Source organism: Salmo salar, chromosome 10, assembly GCF_965601325.2.
Source record: "Salmo salar chromosome 10, fSalSal1, whole genome shotgun sequence".
NCBI classification, from domain to species: domain Eukaryota; kingdom Metazoa; phylum Chordata; class Actinopteri; order Salmoniformes; family Salmonidae; genus Salmo; species Salmo salar.
This window is the reverse complement of record NC_138300.1, coordinates 25558672-25577993: the sequence shown is the minus strand read 5'-3', so window position 1 is coordinate 25577993 and position 19322 is coordinate 25558672. Positions and strand designations below refer to the sequence as shown.

General features: G+C 42.3%; 1 protein-coding gene across 7 annotated transcripts in view; it reads right to left on the bottom strand.

Moving 5' to 3' along the window:
* LOC106613851 (nuclear factor 1 C-type) overlaps positions 1-19322 on the bottom strand; it is a 117706-nt gene that overhangs the window by 97471 nt on the left and 913 nt on the right. For 2 of the 7 annotated variants that reach the window (XM_082956836.1, XM_082956837.1), the window contains exon 1: positions 17754-18491. The exons of 1 other annotated variant lie outside the window; for it this stretch is intronic. In XM_082956836.1, the coding sequence (XP_082812962.1) occupies positions 17754-17783 (30 nt within the window). In that variant the 5' untranslated portion in view covers positions 17784-18491. Of the gene's footprint in view, positions 1-17753; positions 18492-19322 lie in introns of those variants that run through there. 4 more of the 7 variants (XM_014216528.3, XM_082956833.1, XM_082956834.1 and 1 more) reach the window with 4 other exon arrangements.

The window sequence follows — 19322 nt, the reverse complement described above, 5'->3', positions numbered from 1 at the left end:
CTCTCTCTCTCTCTCTCTCTCTCTCTCTCTCTCTCTCTCTCTCTCTCTCTCGTCTCTCTCTCTCTCTCTCTCTCTCTCTCTCCCTCTCTCTCTCCTCTCTCTCTCTCTCTCTCTCTCTCTCTCTCTCTCTCTCTCTCTCTCTCTCTCTCTCTCTCTCTCTTCTCTCTCTCTCTCTCTCTCTCTCTCTCTCTCTCTCTCTCTCTCTCTCTCTCTCTTCCTCCCCCCCCCAGCTCGCTCTCTCTTTCTTTCTTTCCCAGCTCGCTCTCTCTTTCTTTCTTTCTTTCCAGCTCGCTCTCTCTTTCTTTCTTTCCCAGCTCGCTCTCTCTTTCTTTCTTTCTTTCCCAGCTCGCTCTCTCTTTCTTTCTTTCCCAGCTCGCTCTCTCTTTCTTTCTTTCTTTCCCAGCTCGCTCTCTCTTTCTTCTTTCCCAGCTCGCTCTCTCTTTCTTTCTTTCCCAGCTCTCTCTTTCCCAGCTCTCTCTTTCCCAGCTCTCTCTTTCTCAGCTCTCTCTTTCTCAGCTCTCTCTCTCGCTGACAGACAGTGTGTTTATCTTGGTTTGTTGTCTAGGTTACAGAGTAGACTACATATACTACAAACTATGACTACAAAGACACTATATGATCCATTTGTTGTTCATTAAATTGGATCATAGACTAATGATTTTGTGTCGCCACATGGCTCAGAACAGCATGATTGGTCAGGTGTCCTCAGTCATGCATTGCTGAATCTCACAGCAGAGCAAAAAGTTTGAGCTCTGACCTTGTTAAGCACAAAACAATGGGCCTTCGATTTATAGGATCAAAGTGCCCAAGCCCCCTTGACCTTGAGAATATATGCTGTCTCATAGACTCCCATAGCCTCCTATTGACTCTACAGTCCCAGGCCTGAGAGACACTGACCTCCACACTGAGCTCTGCTTAAGCCCCAACTCAATGGCCAGGTCAGACAGGGCATGACCTCGGGACTAAAACGATTTGAGGCCATGCACACTGACATTGAGACAGCATCGCCAGGGGCCACTCAACATTATGACACGGCTGACATGAATAACTTTCAAGTTTAATTAGTCGTATGTACGGGATACACATGGTATACAGTACACCATCCAACTAAATGCTTATTTGCAGGTTCCTTCGCGACAATGGAACAATAAGAAATAATAATAGATAAGAATATGAACATAAAATAAGTGGCTCAGTAGAATAGAACATTTTAGCATAAGTATTTATACGTGTTATGGGGAATGGGGGATTGGTGGGCAAGTGTTTAAATTGTGCAGTATTTAATTGTAATGTGCGTGTAGCATGAATGTTTGTGTAGCGTGTGTGTGTTTGGATCAGTGTATATCTGTGTGTGTGTGTGTGTGTGTGTGTGTGTGTGTGTGTGTGTGTGTGTGTGTGTGTGTGTGTGTGTGTGTGTGTGTGCTAAGGTGTGGAGAATCAGTACAGGTGGTCAGTCTAGTTCAAGTGTTCAGCAGTCTGATGGCTTGTAAATATAAACTGTCTCTGAGCCTGTTGGTATCAGGCCTCATCCTTAGGTCTTTGATGATGCTGCGGGCCTTCCTCAGGCACTGTTTCAAATAGATGCCCCAGATGGGTGGGGACACGGTCCAAGAGATGTACTGGTCAATCTTCACCACCCGCTGGAGGGCCTTGCGGCCGTGGTCCCATTCCCGCACCAGGTCAGGATGCTCTCGATGGTGCAGCAGTAGTATATGGAGAGGACCGGGATGGCGTGCCGAATTTCTTCAGCCGCCTTAGGAATTAGACGCTGTTGTGCCCTCTTGACAAGAGTGGTGATGTTGTTAGTCCATGACAAGTCCTCGGTGAGCTGGACGCTCAGGAACTTAAAACTGCTGGCTCTCTCTACTGCAGTTCCATTGATGTTTCCTGAAGTCAACAATCAACCCCTTTGTTTTGCTGACGTAGAAGATGATCCTACCATCTGCGTCGCACAACATCCATCGAAACTCGCATCGGACTAACCAACCGGTTACTGGGTTCAAACGCACACTAAAAGACCCATTGAGCGGCTTGAGTCACAGATGCTGTTATTCCCTCATTGAGTAATAATATAAAACCATATGCATGACATCATGACAGAACTTTCTAGTGGTGCTGTTGGATCATTTCCATTCATAGTCCCAGTTTGTCACAGTTGTACACATATAAAATTGGTTTAATTGGAACTTGATTCAGATGTTATCCTGATCTTTCCCTTGCAGTAGATATCAGAAACCACAAACCCAATGAACCTACAGACACACAAAGAAGGCCTAGCTAAAACAAAAACATTGTAACAGACTTCATATAACAGCCGGTGGCAAGACTGAAAATTCCAATGCGCCACGGCCCATCGATAACTATCAGAGGGGGCCCATGTAGAGCAGACACTGTGACTGCAGGCTAGTGGACACGTCATGTCTCCACACGTGAACATGACAGCAGCAGACCCCATTAGCTCCAGTGACACAGAGATGGGGTCGATAGTGTTCTTCAACACATACTGTACTCACAAAGATACATGTACAGTGTGCTCAGGAAAAACACACCTTTAGATACAATATATACACAAAAGTATGTGGCCACCCCTTCAAATTAGTGGATAAGGCTATTTCAGCCACACCCGCTGCTGACAGGTGTATAAAATCGACATGCAATCTCCGTAGACAAACATTGGCAGTAGAATGGTCTTACTGAAGAGCTCAGTGACTTTCAACGTGGCACCGTTATAGGATGCCATCTTTCCAACAAGTCATCTTTGCCCTGCTAGAGCTGCCTCAGTCAAATGTAAGTGCTGTTATTGTGAAATGGAAACATCTAGGGGCAACAAAGGCTCAGCCGCTGAAGTGGTAGGCCACACAAGCTTACAAAATGGGACCTCCGAGTGCTGAAGTGCGTAGCGTGTAAAAATTGTCTGTCCTCAGTTGCAAAACTCACCGAGTTCCAAACTGACTCTGGAAGCAACGTCAGCACAATAACTGTTTGTTGGGAGCTTCATGAAATGGGTTTCCATGGCTGAGCAGCTGCACACAAGCCATGCGCACAGATCACCATGCGCAATGCCAAGCGTCGGCTGGAGTGGTGTAAAGCTCGCCGCCATTGGACTCTGGGGCAGTGGAAACACGTTCTCTGGAGTGATAATCCACTCTTCACCATCTGGCAGTCCGACGGACGGATCTGGGTTTGGCGGATGCCAGGATAACTCTATCTGGCCGAATGCATAGTGCCAACTGTAAAGTTTGGTGGAGGAGGAATAATGGTTTGGGCCTGTTTTTCATGGCTCGGGCTAGGCCCCTTAGTTCCAGTGAAGGGAAATCTTAACCCAACAGCATACAATGAGATTCTAGACAATTCTGTGCTTCCAACTTTGTGGCAACATGTTTCAGCATGACAATGCCCCCGTGCACAAAGCGAGTTCCATACAGAAATGGTTTGTCAAGATCGGTGTGGAATAACTTGACTGGTCTGCACAGAGCCCTGACCTCAATCCTATTAAACAGCTGCGGGATGAATTGGAACACCGATTGAGAGCCAGGCCTAATCGCCCAACATCAGTGCCTGACCTCACTAATGCTCTTGTGGCTGAATGGAAGCAAGTCCTCGCAGCAATGTTCTAACATCTAGTGGAAAGCCTTCCCAGAAGAGTGGAGGATGTTATAGCAGCAAAGGGGGGACCAACTCCATATTGATGTCCATGATATTGGAACGAATTGTTCCACAAGCAGGTGTCCCCATTTGGTCTAGTGTAAAAACTGCTTGTTTTACTTCATTTGAAAACTCAACTGCCCTGCTATCTAATCTGGTATCTTCAGAATACTATTCTTATTAGCTAGAGTTTTTAGTTAAGCACAGACTACTGGTGTGACCTGTTGTAGTAGCTATATGGCTTATAGTTTTCAATCATGTTGATAGCATGGATCTGGTAAGCAACAGCACGATGGTGAGATCATTTGACTGTCATCTCATTCTAATCTCATTCTAATCTCATCTCAATCCAAATACATAAAAAGGACAGTCTCTGGAAACTATTTCCATTCCAGCTGTTTCTACATTACAATAGTCTTTATTTAAGTGGAGACAGATTACAAAATGTTTTCATGGAATTCTGACGTCCTTTTGAAAACTGCCCCATTTCAAAGCATGTCCATCTCTGTGATAGAGAAACAATGCCATTTTGTAAACCAGACAATTATTTTTTTAGGCTACACTCACAGTCATCATTTTTAGGTTTTTACATGTGAAGGTGCACCATGTACACAATCATTAAGTCATTGTACAGTGAAAGTACAGTATGCACTAGACAGAACACAGGCCCCCTAGACTTCATGCAAATACAACGGAACATGTCTATACAATATTGATGTCCCTATTACGGTACACTGTGCATGGAAAGTAGAACATGGAGTCTTGGAGAGGCATCTGCAAAATAGCATAAAGCGCACCACAGGGAACCCTGTGAAGAACTACTCATAGCTGGATTAATAATGGATGTTTATCACGCTGCTAAACACAACAAAACTATTTGGGAAAGCAGACAGCAGCTATTTAAAACCCGCCTGTGTAATGAGTGTGCCAATGCAGGCTCAGACAACACTAAACCCAGAACGGTCCTCCTCCCAGCTCGACGGAGAATAACCCAAACAAGACAGGGAAATAAACTGACTGTGGTGAAGAGCAGACCACAGACGCACAGGTGACAGATCTTCCTGTTTCTACAGAAGATGTTCATTTATTGTAGTGTCATAAAGAAATCATATTTGATACTATGTAAGGTGATTTATGATTAGAATGAGGGGAAAAAGGACCCAGGCTGATTATGCCTGAGGAGCTAGGGGCTTCAGTAGCCTTCCTGGTCTGCAGTTGACTGGTCCGTGGACAGGCGGGGTCCTTGTCTCCTCTCCCCCCGTCCTCTCCACTGCTTTAATCACATTAATTGAATTTGGGTTTAGCTCTCTACTGTGACAGCACAGTTCTAATCCTGGAGAATCCAGGGAAAAAATAACTAGGTCTTCCTTCTCTCTCTATGTCTTTTTCTCCACTCCTCTATGTCAGGGGAACCGCAGATCCGAGAGAGAGCGAGAGACCCAAATCAAATTAAATCTACTTCCAAATGGGATGAATAATTGATCAGTCAAAAAGAGGAGGATATGGAGCCTTTCAATAATTTAAAGTCAGAAGTAAATTTCAAGACTGGCTGACAGTTATCCGTCCCAGTTTGAAGCTTTCCTTATCAAGATCGGTTAAGTCATATGGTTTTTAAAAGCAAGTGTGAGAGTTTTATTGAAGCACTAACAAAATGAGTTGCTGTCAAGAGAATGTAGTTCCCTTCCATGAGTGCGAGCAATACTTGCAGCCTCTGGCTCTGTGCTGTAAATCTGATTGAGGAGCAGGTATAATGTGTTTAACATTTACGTCATTTAGCAGACGCTCTTACCCAGAGCAACTTACAGCAGTGACTTAAAACATTTTCATACCTTTTTCGTACTGGTCCCCAATGGGAATCAAACCCACAACCCTGGCATTGCAAGCGCCATGCTCTACCAACTGAGCCACACGGGATACTGACTAACATATTTTACTTTACTAACATCTCTAATGAGAAAAATGTAATGAATGGATAAGCTGTTGGTGCCAGAAGCACAAGCGTTCACAAAATGTTTAGCCTCATTAAAAGTAGGTCTGTAGCAACTCTGTTCAGGTGCTGTGCTAATATTCAGGAAACATATGAGAACTTGCATACGTGGATCGATGTCTTGAACAACCAGTTAGATTTCCTATGATCATAAATACAGTTATCCTAAGTTGCCCTGACCTCTTAACAGCCAGGATGTTGTGGCCAGAAGCCTCAAGGCATTACATAAATAGAGGGAAATAGAGAATTACAATAGTATTACTGTGCTTTTCTAGTGGATTAAAGCACATAAAAGCAGTGGTTTAAAGTACTTAAGTAAAAATTGTTGATGTACTACTTATGTCGTTTTTTGGGATATCTGTACATTACTTTACTATTTATATATTTTTTACTTCACTACATTCCTAAAGCAAATCATGTACTTTTTACTCCATTATATTTTCCCTGACATCCAAAAGTACTCGTTACATTTCGAATGCTTAACAGGACAGGAAAATGATCCAATTCACACACTTATCAAGAGAACATCCCTGGTCATCCCTACTGCCTCTGATCTGGCAGACTCACTAAACACAAATGCCTCTTTTGCAAATGATGTCTGAGTGTTGGAGTTTGCCCCTGGCTATCCTTGGAAAAATAATAATAATGGTGCCATCTGGTTTGCTTAATATAAGAAATGTGAAATTATTTATACTTTTACTTTTGATACTCAAGTATATTTTAGCAATTACGTTTACTTTTGATACTTAAGTATATTTAAAACCAAATACTTTTTGACTTTTACTCAAGTAGTATTTTACAGGGTGACTTTCACTTAAGTCATTTTCTATTGAGTTATCTTTACTTTTACTCAACTATGACAATTGGGTACTTTTTCCACCACTGCATCAAAGTACATTGTTGTTTTCCATACTGGTCACTGAATGATTCAAATAGAGAAATGTTGGAGGCTTACGTGGCTGATTAAAAGAAATGACAATTTGTGTCTATTCATATAAATTGATTGAATAGATAAACATGGTTCTATATCTCAGAGGGCATAACAGAAGGATCAGCTTAAAAACAAAATATAATTAGGACCAGCTTGGCAATGGATAAATTTCTGTTGACTTTCCGCTAAATGTTTTCCAGATTAAACTAACTCTGACCCAAATTGGAAGAGCTTTACGTCTGCCGCGCCATTCTAGGTAAAATAACTGAGCGACCTGATCATGACGGGCCATCAGCAAGCCCCTATCTCTGTCTCTTTCTCCATCTCTCTCCGTCTCAGTCTTTCTCTCTCTGTGTCTCTCCCTCGCTCTGTGTCTGGGTGATTTTTCAAGCAGCAGTAAATCCTGACAGTGATGTCCCTAGCGCCTCTCTCCCTAACAGTTACATTCAATTACATAACATACTAGCGGGCTAATCTCCCTAATCCCTGTCGTGCCACAACAGGGCACCGCTCTGAGCCTTGAACAAAGCCTGTTCTTTAAGCTCCCTTCCTCCTCCATAAGTGTTTTGAGGAAGAAAACCCTGCCCTGAGAGCTGTGCTGGAGCCATCAGGCCTTGTGCTGCCACTCAGTGAGATGTGGACTGACTGCTCTTTGAAGATCAACCCACTGAGCCTCACTGTGGCTGAATCCCACTCTGGTAATGAGGTTTGCTTTTATTGAGTCTTCAATTGACCTGCTTGTTCCCTAGTCTCAAGTATCATTTCGTAACTGGAATCTCCCAGTGATATTGAAACAGCGTGGTCGGGGGGGGGGGAAAGCATCCTTTCAGTAACACATGTTCAGAATCATAATTTCATAATATACAAACTTAAAAAATGACTGGAAAAAATGCCCACCATTTCTCTGAGGAAGTGAGTAAGCTAAATGCTTTGTTTCAATATTTTCCCACTGAAATGTTAAATATGTAGTCTATTTCCTGTAGACTGAGTGTTCTCAGAACAGCTCATATGAAACAGTTACTGTACTTCACCATCGTTTCATTGATGTCATAACATTCAACCTTTACTTAACCAGGTTACAGTATTGAGAACGTATTATTTTTCCATACGTGTTCCATTAGACAGCCTCCTCTACAGCTTCCAACAACCTTGACAATGTTTATCAATAAACATCCCACCGCCTCGGAGTGCAGTTATGTGGCAACCATCAGGGCTGAAGTAAAAGGAAATTCTCATGTGCAATACTGCCTGTTGAGATAAGACTGGGTGAGAGCGATATTCCTGCCCTACGTCTGCAGCCGAATGGTGCTGGAGTCATATTAGGTCACAGCAGAATGGCCAAATGTTGACGTGTCCTCATGGTTCCCAGCTCGTTGCCAAGCCTCCTAATTCACAGGGAGCCCTGTCTGGGCTTGTGACACACACACCTCTGAAGGGGCCTGCAGTCTTTCTGCTTCTCCCTCTCTCTCCTTCTTTAGGGCTCAATACAATCTGTTTTATTTTTTCCCAAATTCAGTTTTCAGTTTTTTCCCCCGTTTTTTGTGGGGGTTTCTCTCTCAAAATCACACGTTTTTAATAGAAAGACAACAACATTGTGTGTTCTATGTCCACAACAATACTTAAACCACATCAAAGAAATATGTATCATTGGGTGTAGATACCCTTTAATTCAGTGCGAACCAGCAAGAGACAGTTAGCGTACCAGAAGACAGTTAACATTATTAGCATCATTGCTAACGGCTACACAAAGTGGAAGACCAACATGCACATACAGACAAAGACATTCCCACACTGCCGCTGTAGAAAGCTGAAGGAAAATAAGAATCACTGATGCATTTTGTTCATGTCTTATGATAATCTGTTGCAAATTACTGAATGAATACATTTAGTAGATTTCCTACTTGGTTCAATACATTTTTTTATATTGTTGAACTCTGTTTTAAAGCATGTATTCCGTGATTCCGTCCGCGTTTACCGCATCACGGATTTTATAGGGCCCTCTCCTCGAATGTCATTTCTGACAACTCTTAAGACCGTGGATATATGTTGCACAGTGAGAGAGCGCCGGGAAGAAGAGGAATACACTCACAGCGTCATCTAAAGTGAAGAGAAAAGAGAGTGAGCAGGATGCTCTTAAACCCTTTCAATAAAGAGACCCAGCATGAATAGACCCTCTGTCCTCAGTTTTTCTACTCTGCTCTGCTTGGTGGGAGAGCGGTTGTAAGTGAACGGTTCATGCAAAAAAATGAAGTCCACAAAAAAAGAGGGAGAACAGAAAACTTGCTGAACATTTGTTATCCCCCAGCAGCTTTGCAATAGAGATTCATTCAGGCACAGGGTAAAGCCCCCAATCATATCCCAACCTCTTGTCAGCCCAGGCCCAAGCACTGTCCTCACAGGTATCCTAGGTCACCGCCCTTGAGAGTACACCCCTGCCCACCCTCCTGTTCCCCCCACTATTAGCATGGCACACCGGATGAAAGGGTGAACTTATTTCCCACACAAAGAAATCCCTCTACAGGGGGACAATGACAAACATGACTGTGTCGTAGATTGCCTCATTAGGTCAACTGTCATGGAAACGTTGACATGCACTTAACTGTAACTGCAAAACAATATCCTTTCATCAAACATTCAGATCATCACCACCATCATCAGATCTTCTGAAACATCAATATCATACAATTCCCTCAAGAATTGACTTTGGTTTGCCCTCATTTTGGAGAGGAGCTTCCTAAATGAATTCAGCTCATGTCTGGGACCAGTGCCGTGTGAGCCAAGGAGAGTTGAGTTCCAGCAGCCCAGAAGCAGCCAGCTAGCAGGAGTCCCACGGGACTGTCTCTATCTCCGTACTTCCTGCAAATCTCTACACTGACCAGCCTCTGCTTTGACAGTGATATATGATGTGCCTAAATACTCACACATTGTCTGCATTCACTGCCACAATGAAGTTATTGCTGATGAATAGGTCTTTGTGAGTTATTATTTTTCTTATGCAATTAAGTTAACCCTGTGTAACTAGGAAACCCTGTGTAACTAGGAAACCCTGTGTAACTAGGAAACCCTGTGTAACTAGGAAACCCTGTTTAACTAGGAAACCCTGTTTAACTAGGAAACCCTGTGTAACTAGGAAACCCTGTGTAACTAGGAAGCCCTGTGTAACTAGGAAACCCTGTGTAACTAGGAAACCCTGTGTAACTAGGAAACCCTGTGTAACTAGGAAACCCCGTATAACTAGGAAACCCCGTGTAACTAGGAAACCCTGTGTAACTAGGAAACCCTGTGTAACTAGGAAACCCTGTGTAACTAGGAAGCCCTTTGTAACTAGGAAACCCTGTGTAACTAGGAAACCCTGTTTAACTAGGAAACCCTGTGTAACTAGGAAACCCTGTGTAACTAGGAAACCCTGTTTAACTAGGAAACCCTGTTTAACTAGGAAACCCTGTGTAACTAGGAAACCCTGTGTAACTAGGAAACCCTGTGTAACTAGGAAACCCTGTTTAACTAGGAAACCCTGTTTAACTAGGAAACCCTGAATAACTAGGAAACCCTGTTTAACTAGGAAACCCTGTTTAACTAGGAAACCCTGTGTAACTAGGAAACCCTGTGTAACTAGGAAACCCTGTTTAACTAGGAAACCCTGTGTAACTAGGAAACCCTGTGTAACTAGGAAACCCTGTTTAACTAGGAAACCCTGTTTAACTAGGAAACCCTGTTTAACTAGGAAACCCTGTGTAACTAGGAAACCCTGTGTAACTAGGAAACCCTGTTTAACTAGGAAACCCTGTTTAACTAGGAAACCCTGTGTAACTAGGAAACCCTGTGTAACTAGGAAACCCTGTGTAACTAGGAAACCCTGTTTAACTAGGAAACCCTGTGTAACTAGGAAACCCTGTGTAACTAGGAAACCCTGTGTAACTAGGAAACCCTGTGTAACTAGGAAACCCTGTGTAACTAGGAAACCCTGTTTAACTAGGAAACCCTGTGTAACTAGGAAACCCTGTTTAACTAGGAAACCCTGTTTAACTAGGAAACCCTGTGTAACTAGGAAACCCTGTGTAACTAGGAAACCCTGTGTAACTAGGAAACCCTGTGTAACTAGGAAACCCTGTTTTGACTGAGTGAAACTAAAACAAGGGAGTAAAATCAACCACGGAACAGTTTCTAAGCATTTCAGGTTCCTGCTAAACCAAATAATTCAACAGAAGGGATCTGTCATTCCTTTCTAAATTCCACCTTTATGTCAAAGTAACAATGAACAATGCGTGTGGTTTCGAACCTGCAGAACAGTGTCAGTTTCCTTCACGGTAAATGTTTTATGCTTCCGATTCTGCTAAAGAAACATAGGAATGAATTTTGTTCTGGTTATTACAGGCCGACTATTAAGCAGTGTGAACCAGTACCTCGATGCACTGGGCATCTCAACTCTTCCCCCTACTGTAATGAAATCACAAATGACCTGCAACGATGATGGAATATCACAACTGGGCATCTCAATAGAGGGCAGGATAGTTCCTTGTCACTTGTCCAACAGGAACATAATAGACGCAAGAGAGCATGCTGCAGAGGGCACCACCATAGAGTACAACACAACACACATCCCATCCGTACTGCACTGTATGTCTGCTGGTGTCTGCTGAAGCCCACTGGGCTTCTGCTGCAGCAGTACAGTACCTGCTGTGTCCCTGACCTGGATGAGATGACATGATGGGCTGTGGATCAGGCTTTAAGAGAGGCTGTTCTACTGTATGCATTAGTCAGTCAGGGATATAGCTGAACCCAGCTAGGAGAGATGGAGGGACAGAGAACAAGCCTGTTTTCCACTGTGACAAGCATCACTAGTGTTTCAATTGAGTATGTTCTTAGAGACATGCATTTTGAAATATGCCAATAAACTGTGTTGCATTAATTAAAGCCTCGTACGCTATTAGATAGCGTTTCTAAGCCACTTAATTTCAGGTGGTAATATAGTACCCGTATTAATATTAAGGATATAAACAAAGTGGTGGACAAGTCACACGAGGCTGGAAGTCACATGCGGCTGTCTCACACTGAGCCAAAATATTTGAATTTCAGCTCCAGGAGGGAAAAAAAACTCAAGCCATACAAAATATGCATGATTGACCTCCTGAGAGCACCTGCAGCAGAACAGTGAGCAGGACGAATGTTTGCTCTCCCTCAGCGGCAGTCGTGCATGGCTAGGTCCCAATCCCAAAACACAGCTTTATCTCCTCGCTTACCGTTCCTCTCTACAGCCATAAACAACAGAACCATCTCCACACACTGCTACAGCACTTGCCATGTATGCCATTCTTTTATATTGCAGTACACAGGAGAAGAGGTGTTAAAGTGGTCACGATCACCCTGCCACCGCCCACCAGCACCTCTACCGACACACACACACACACACACACACACACACACACACGCACACACACACACACACTTATCAAAGGCAAACAGAGCCAAGATCCTGAATGCCCTTTCTATCCCTATGTGTTGAGCCTTCAAAATAAGAACTTGTCAAGTGTCAGAGTATTCCTGATAAACAATATCACTGTCGGATCAATATACACTACGTGGCGTACAGCCTCACACAAAGACAACCTGAAGCTATGAAGAGTTGAGCAAAATCCTTCAGAAAATATTTCCCATTTTACGAGCTCTATGGTACACTTAAGGATAAAGTTTGGTGGACGTTAGAAAGAGTAATTGAATGGTTAAAACTCAGGAATTCAGTCAGGTGCATAAAAAGCCTACATAACAAGGCTACATTGGCATCAGCAGCAGACCAAGGTTAGATTCACAGATATTTTAAATAAACCCAGTGCTGTGCCACGGCAGCAGCATATTTTTGATATCCCTCCAGTTGGACCATTTCAAAAAGCGTCTCCAGCAGCCCTCTGTGTTGCCAAGAACGGAGGTTCATCTCACATCGACCTAATACTGAGCCTCAAACCCTGTAACTCTGAAACAAACTGCCTGCCTTCACAAGCTTTCATCCGCTTCCAAAACACATAGACAGACAGAAAACATAGTAAAGACCATGTCTCTCCATTTCCAGAACTTTGCCCATGTGGGTACACACAATAATAGATATTATATATCTTTCAGCCAAATACAAATAACAACTGAATAAGAATAGGGACCACAGAGCTGTGAGCTGAAGTGTAGCCTATTTGTTTGTGTTTGTAATTCCTTCTATCTAATAGCTCTTCAGAGACTAGATGTAGTTGTTCTAACTGGCTCCTGAAGGCCAGTTCTGGGCCAGGGTTTTGCAGGCCAAGGCATCCACTATAAGCATCATTCCACAAGAGAGACATTGCCAACCTGGCTAAACTGTCACAGAGAGCTAGCAACACCCTGGTCTGGCCAATGTGACAAGTGAAAAGCCCAGAAAGCTTCCTCAGTTCTAACCTCCCCTGGCTGCCGGTGAGAGGAGGTTGCATATTCAGATGGAATTTAAACAAGGCATCATACTGTAAATATTTAAAAATGTTCCTCACCATGCTCCCTGCCGAGGAACCTGGGTGTGATATGAAATGCAGCCAACCTTCCACAGACATCTGCAGCGACGGACACATGGAGTCCCAGCCTCTATGCCAAGAGTCCCGAGGTTTTATAACTGCGGGCACTTTTTAGGGCCCCCGCCCTCTCACTTTCCCTAGTGACAATCAGGCAGTCACCGGGATCAACACATGAAGGCAGTTGCTCCACTTAAGAACCGTCCCATTTTTCCACTTCTTGACATGAATAAATAAAGACTTTTAAAAAGTATAAGACCCTCCCCCAACACTCTGGAGAGGCCAATAATCAAAATAAACCTAATTTGCATGTTGATTGGCACAGGCAGGCAGACAGCGACCGTCATCAGATACAGTGCGTCTGATGAGTGGTGCAGAGGAACAGCATGTCAGGGACTGCCCCTCAGGACACAGAGGAAAAGTGGGGCAAGAATTTCTGCTCCGAAAGAACTCTCCCCACCCCCACTCTAGCGATGATTGCTTCAGAGAGGACCAGTCTCTGCTGGGTAGAGACTGGTCCTCTCTGGCTTCAGAGAGGACCAGTCTCTACCCAGCAGGGGTTCTGTTGATGATGATGGCTTCAGAGAGGACCAGTCTCTACCCAGCAGGGGTTCTGTTGGAAACTGTTGGGTTTGAGAGAGCAGCAAGCGCCACTCAAAACACAATGTGTCCAACCATGGAGAGCATTTCAGCATTAATTAAAGAAGGGCCTGCTCTGTCTGCTAGGCCCAGAACAACTGTTAAACACAAAAACAGTTCTTGTTGAGACTGGGCTTAAAAAGTGTTGGGGAGGAAACCTACATTTTATAACACGCTTATGCAACGCATACACTGATCGCACAAAAGCAAAACTATTATGCGGATGGATGAATGGAAACAAGTTTGCAAACGACAAGTACCACAGGGACAAAAAGAAAGGCCTGTGTTGAGTAAGAGAACAACCATGAGATTTAGATTTCACATCCATTACAACAAAACACAGGGCAAGTGAGTGAATTCTGGGTGATTTTAACATGGTGAAATGGTGGATTGGCCTGACGCTGGGCTCTCTTGTGGGAACTAATTGCAGCTCTAATGGAATGAATCGATGACAAATGGGGGCAGGAGAGCACACTTACAACACAGTGGGATTTGAGATCTCCAGCAGATATCAGAGTGTGTTGGCAAACATGCCCCAAACTGTGTCTGCTCAGGCTTACAAAGCGGCAGTCTCAGATTGACAGATAATATAAACTGACATGCTTCAAGGTACCCTATCTTGAAAATGTATGCCTTCACAAAACAAAAGGTGGGTCATAATTTCATGTTATTCATGATCATGTGATTCAGCATATAATACATTTAGTAAATATCTACATTTGTCAAAAAGAACAGATTAATTGTCATCCATGAATTCCACATATATTTTACCAAGCATTAAACCCCTGTCTACTAATTTTATGCTCTACTCCCTCTTAAAATATATATTTGACCCTATATCTGTTTTTGTATGCAGCTGTAGGAATACCCTGGTGTGACTGTCACTTTGTAGCTGAGGGCATGCACTTTGTCATGACCAGATTTATTGACCATACTGATGCTAGCTTGGGGTTATGCCCCTTAAAACACACTACCACAAGCAGGGAAACCTGCTGAAAATAATTTGCTAAACAGTGGTTTAGGGGTCAGCAAAAACTCAGTCAGGCCATTAAAGGAGAATCGCTCATGAATTCAAGGAAATGAAACTCTGAAGTAAAGAAAAAAATCTTCTTCTTGGAAAAGTTAGCAGAACATTTGACTCTAGCGATCTGCATTTTGCAGCTACAGAGAGGAGAAGCAGAAAAGGAATAATGTGTAACAACTTGTGTTTAGCGTTAGCAGTGCCACAACCCTTCAGGTTGCCAGCAGAGCCAGAGCCGCAGCAGCGTTGCCTGGCACGCCCTGCCTCCCTCCCTCGCTCTCTCCCAGCCTCCCCTCTCTCTCCCTGCCTCAGACAGCCAGCAGACCAGAGGCCTCATGCAAGCCTGGTCCGGCCCTTCACCTCCCGCCTGCCTGCCTAGCTGGTTGGCCTGCTACAGCACAGTGCAGCAGCACACTGTGGAGCTCAGCCTGGCTCACTCCAGCTATCAGACCCTGTCAAAATCCACACCAGGAAAAGGTGCAACTTGAGCTGGGCACAAGAGCAGCTCTCCTCTCCTCAGGTGGAGGCTCACGGCTCAGAAATTAGCATGGCAAAGTGCCTCAACTCCAACTTTAGAAAACTATAGCGGAGTGCTTTTTTGTAAACAAACATTTCTTCCCTCATTTAGAACAGGAATACTAGTGGTCTGAACTCAGAAGTCTCAGGTGTTTACAAATTAAAATAGACAGGAATTTATGAATTACTTGTGCATTCCAACTCAATGAAAGGAGCCGATCGCTGCTGTTTTAAAAAGAACCGTTTCACTTTATTAACGTGAATCTAAATATTACAAACAGCACTGATATTCTACTACCATAAAACAAGTCTGAATTCACCATTGTTCAAAACTTTTAAAGATATGCATATGAGCAATTCAACAAACCAGCTGGCTGCATAAACTAGGGGTTAAAACTACTAATCCTACATAATTACTCAACTTTATTACTTTTCACGTCACAATTGGTTTAGCATCTTAATTATTTCATTTGGATAATCTCAATAAATAAACCATAGGCTCATTTTAACGAATCATAATTATATACTGTACATTTCAGTAAAAATATAATGTCACTATCTGAGACATCAATAAAGTCTTATAAAAAAGAAACTGGCAAAGGCATTATTTAGTTTGAACTACTACAATTCATATAAGGCAACTCCAAAAGCACACGAATAATACAACTGTCACCAGTATTATTACAAAGTTAAGTTACAATACTATTGAAATATACATTCAGTAAAACATATGAAACCTGTTGTATACAGCAACATGAGTAATTGTTTCTAATATTATTTTTTCTCCTTCAGAAACCCTCCTTCAGAATAACAGTTTAGAACCATGCAACAATGTGTCTGTTTATTTTTGAAGAAAAGTACAATTTCCTCTGTAATTAAAACAAATCTTTGAACAGGGCTATTAAATCCATTGCAGATCCCAAAGCCAAAGTAAATACGGCAGTTGTGTCCATCTGAAATGCCACATCAAGTCTCATATTCAATATACAGTATGCTGCCTTTTACTGAAAATCGACCTTAAAACACCCTTTGTCCTTGCTTGAGTTCTGCCAACTGGCAAGAAAATCCAAGCTCTTCCCTGGATTCCTCTTGCAGTGCATTTATTAACGGAAACTAAAGCACTATTTATGTCTCCAGCTATTAAAACAAGGTATATACATTTTTTATCCCGTTACTTTATGTGAATTAAGTTAAGTGTATTTCCATTTGAAAATAAAAAATACATTTGAATTTTACTGGTGAACTACATAGGTCTCTATGAAGACTATATGGCTATGACTTGTCGTGTGTAAATGGCATCTAAAGGCTATCAATAAATGGAAGAAAGTTTTTTCATATTTAGATCATTTTAACCAAGTGAAACACATCCACCTACAGACTGAAACAGGCTCCTCAAATCTAACCATGGACTATTATAGGCCTACCTTGCAAGGTCATAGGCTACGTGGTTTCTCTCATACAGGCCAGGCTGTCCCTTTCTTTAGATATTACTTCTCTCTAAGTTTTACATTCAAAGTGTATGAAATATTATCTCCTCAATTAAATGTTAATTGCATACTAGATGAAAAATACATTTTCTTCAACTAGTCTAAAAACGTTGTGCGTCAACCTGACTCAAAATAAGCCTAATCCTAATGCATGAAGCAAAAATAAAAGAATCGTCAACATCAGGTAAGAAATGTGCCTCTGACTTGTTCAATCATAAATATTCTAAATGAATATCCTGATAGCAGACTGTGATAGTTGTTCTAAATAAACAGATAGACTATTTGGATACACAACTTTCCGCACTCCAAAATGTCACAAAACGCTTTAAGTGCAAATTACTCCATGACACAGGTAAAGAACACACACACACACACACACACACACACACACACACACACACACACACACACACACACACACACACACACTTTATTTACAATGATTCTAAGCATTTAAATAATTAATCAGGACATCATTACTGAGCCGAAGTGCTCCAGGCCTGACCACAGTTCTTGGGCTGGTTTGTTGTCCCTCCTTAACTCAAAAGAGAGTGGGATACTTTGTGGAGAACTCTCCCATACACAGGGTCGATAGCCTAACTTTTTCTGATACTTTAAGATGAAGAATTCTGATACTTCTGGCATGCACAGGTTGCCATCATGCGTCTTCATTGGTCACAGCTAATTAATGAAATGTTATTTTAGCCATGCACTTCTCCAAAGTTAACAAACTTCATGAAAAGCTGGGAGAAAAAAAATATCTACTTTAAACATGAGTCAGCATAATGCTATTGAGTAAACTATAGCAGTGATAACAAAAAGACTGAAGTTAATATAGGCTGAGAGACTCAGGTTTCCACGTCTCCTTACCGACTGTGCCAACACTCATCCCGCCCTTTTCTAAACTGAAATATCATCTGCATTTCATAGCCACGTTCATTCAGTCAACACAGACGCTCATGCATAATAACTCCCCAAAAAGTAAGCAAAATGAATAATTTACCTGAGTAAGACAGAGAGGAGAGTACATCATGATGAAAATGAACTTATAACGACTTGTCAGGTAGCAAAAGACAGACAAGTTAGTGAATCATTCTTTTACAGTTCATCATCATCATCATCACCATAAACACCTCCACCATCGCCTCAATTGACTTGCAGTTTACGTCCACTAAGGTGTTAGCCCTCCAAAAACGATGACACAGAAGAAAAGTTCAACTTAAAAATCCTGAAAAATAAAAAGAGTAACTTTGAATAAAAATTGGGAAAGCTAGGAAATGAAAAGGCTCGGGCAATCTGTTCCATTTAGGAAATGGGGGGAGAAAAAGAATCAAAGAATGACAAAATGAAAAAGAGGGAGGAATGAAATGACGTTATGAAAATAGCCCATCCCCCAAAAAGAACTTAAAGAAGCAGTAACCCTGATTCCCTGTGTCCAGCAATACCCGTTAAATCCACGAAAAACAAAGTATTGCGTTTAGATCATCAGGAGCAACGCTGGACCGGATGGTCAGAAACAAAAATTGCAGAGGACTTTCTCTCGCCCAAGCAAGAACGTACACTCCCTCCCTCGCATAGCCTATCCCAGCATCGAGGACAGCGATGTTGCATGTGCGCTTGTGCCGTTTATTCAAAACGTGTCGTTGGCAAATTGCTGCGTAATATCGTACAAATGAACCATTGGAGTGCGTTGATGACAGTCTTGCATCACAGATACAATAGCCTGCACTCCCAAGTGGCCTCTCACGACTAACCTACAACACTTAATTGAGCTGTTATTACTGTAAATGTAACAGCTCTTCAAAATGTTCAGAATCGATACACTTCTGATAACGTGGATATCCTAATTATGCAATACCAATTCAGAAAACCAAGCTTCTGAATTCATCATCCGTTATCAACTGTTTTCTATAATCATGTCACACAGACATCTATACAAACTAATAATAAGCTATAAACGTATGTACGTAAAAGCGCTAAGACGTCAATGGTGAGCATAGTTACTTTTCATTGAATTCAGACTTAACCTACTTTTATCAAATTCTACAGTATTGTATTTATTGTCCGATGGGACTTGACCACAAAACAAGTGGTAGGTGTAATGACAATAATATTTGGAGAACTGTCCAAGAAAGATGGTCACATTCTTTCTTTCAACTATATGGACACGTTCTGCTTTTGTAACTATGCACACAAAAAGTTGATTGTAAGGGGCCTATAAAGTGTAAGTATATCCCCATGTCATTACACACAAGAGTAGGCCTATACATGGACTCTCCATATGGGCAGACCAGAGAAAAAGGACATACAACATTTCTTCTTGGTCTACTTTGAGTGAGTAGACCAGGTTATCTTGGGCAAAGCTAAGAAAACTATTCTGAGATCAGTCTGAAGGGACAATGTTGTCTGCATCAATATTGTTTTCACCTTGATCTGACAATACCGTGAAGTAATAATTGCATCCAATCCATTAGCACAAGTTTGTCTATAGCAGTTCGGTGGTGGTGGGTAAATCAACCTTCATGAAGTGAACTGCAGTTCAGACAAAATTGGCCATTTTGTTATCTATGAC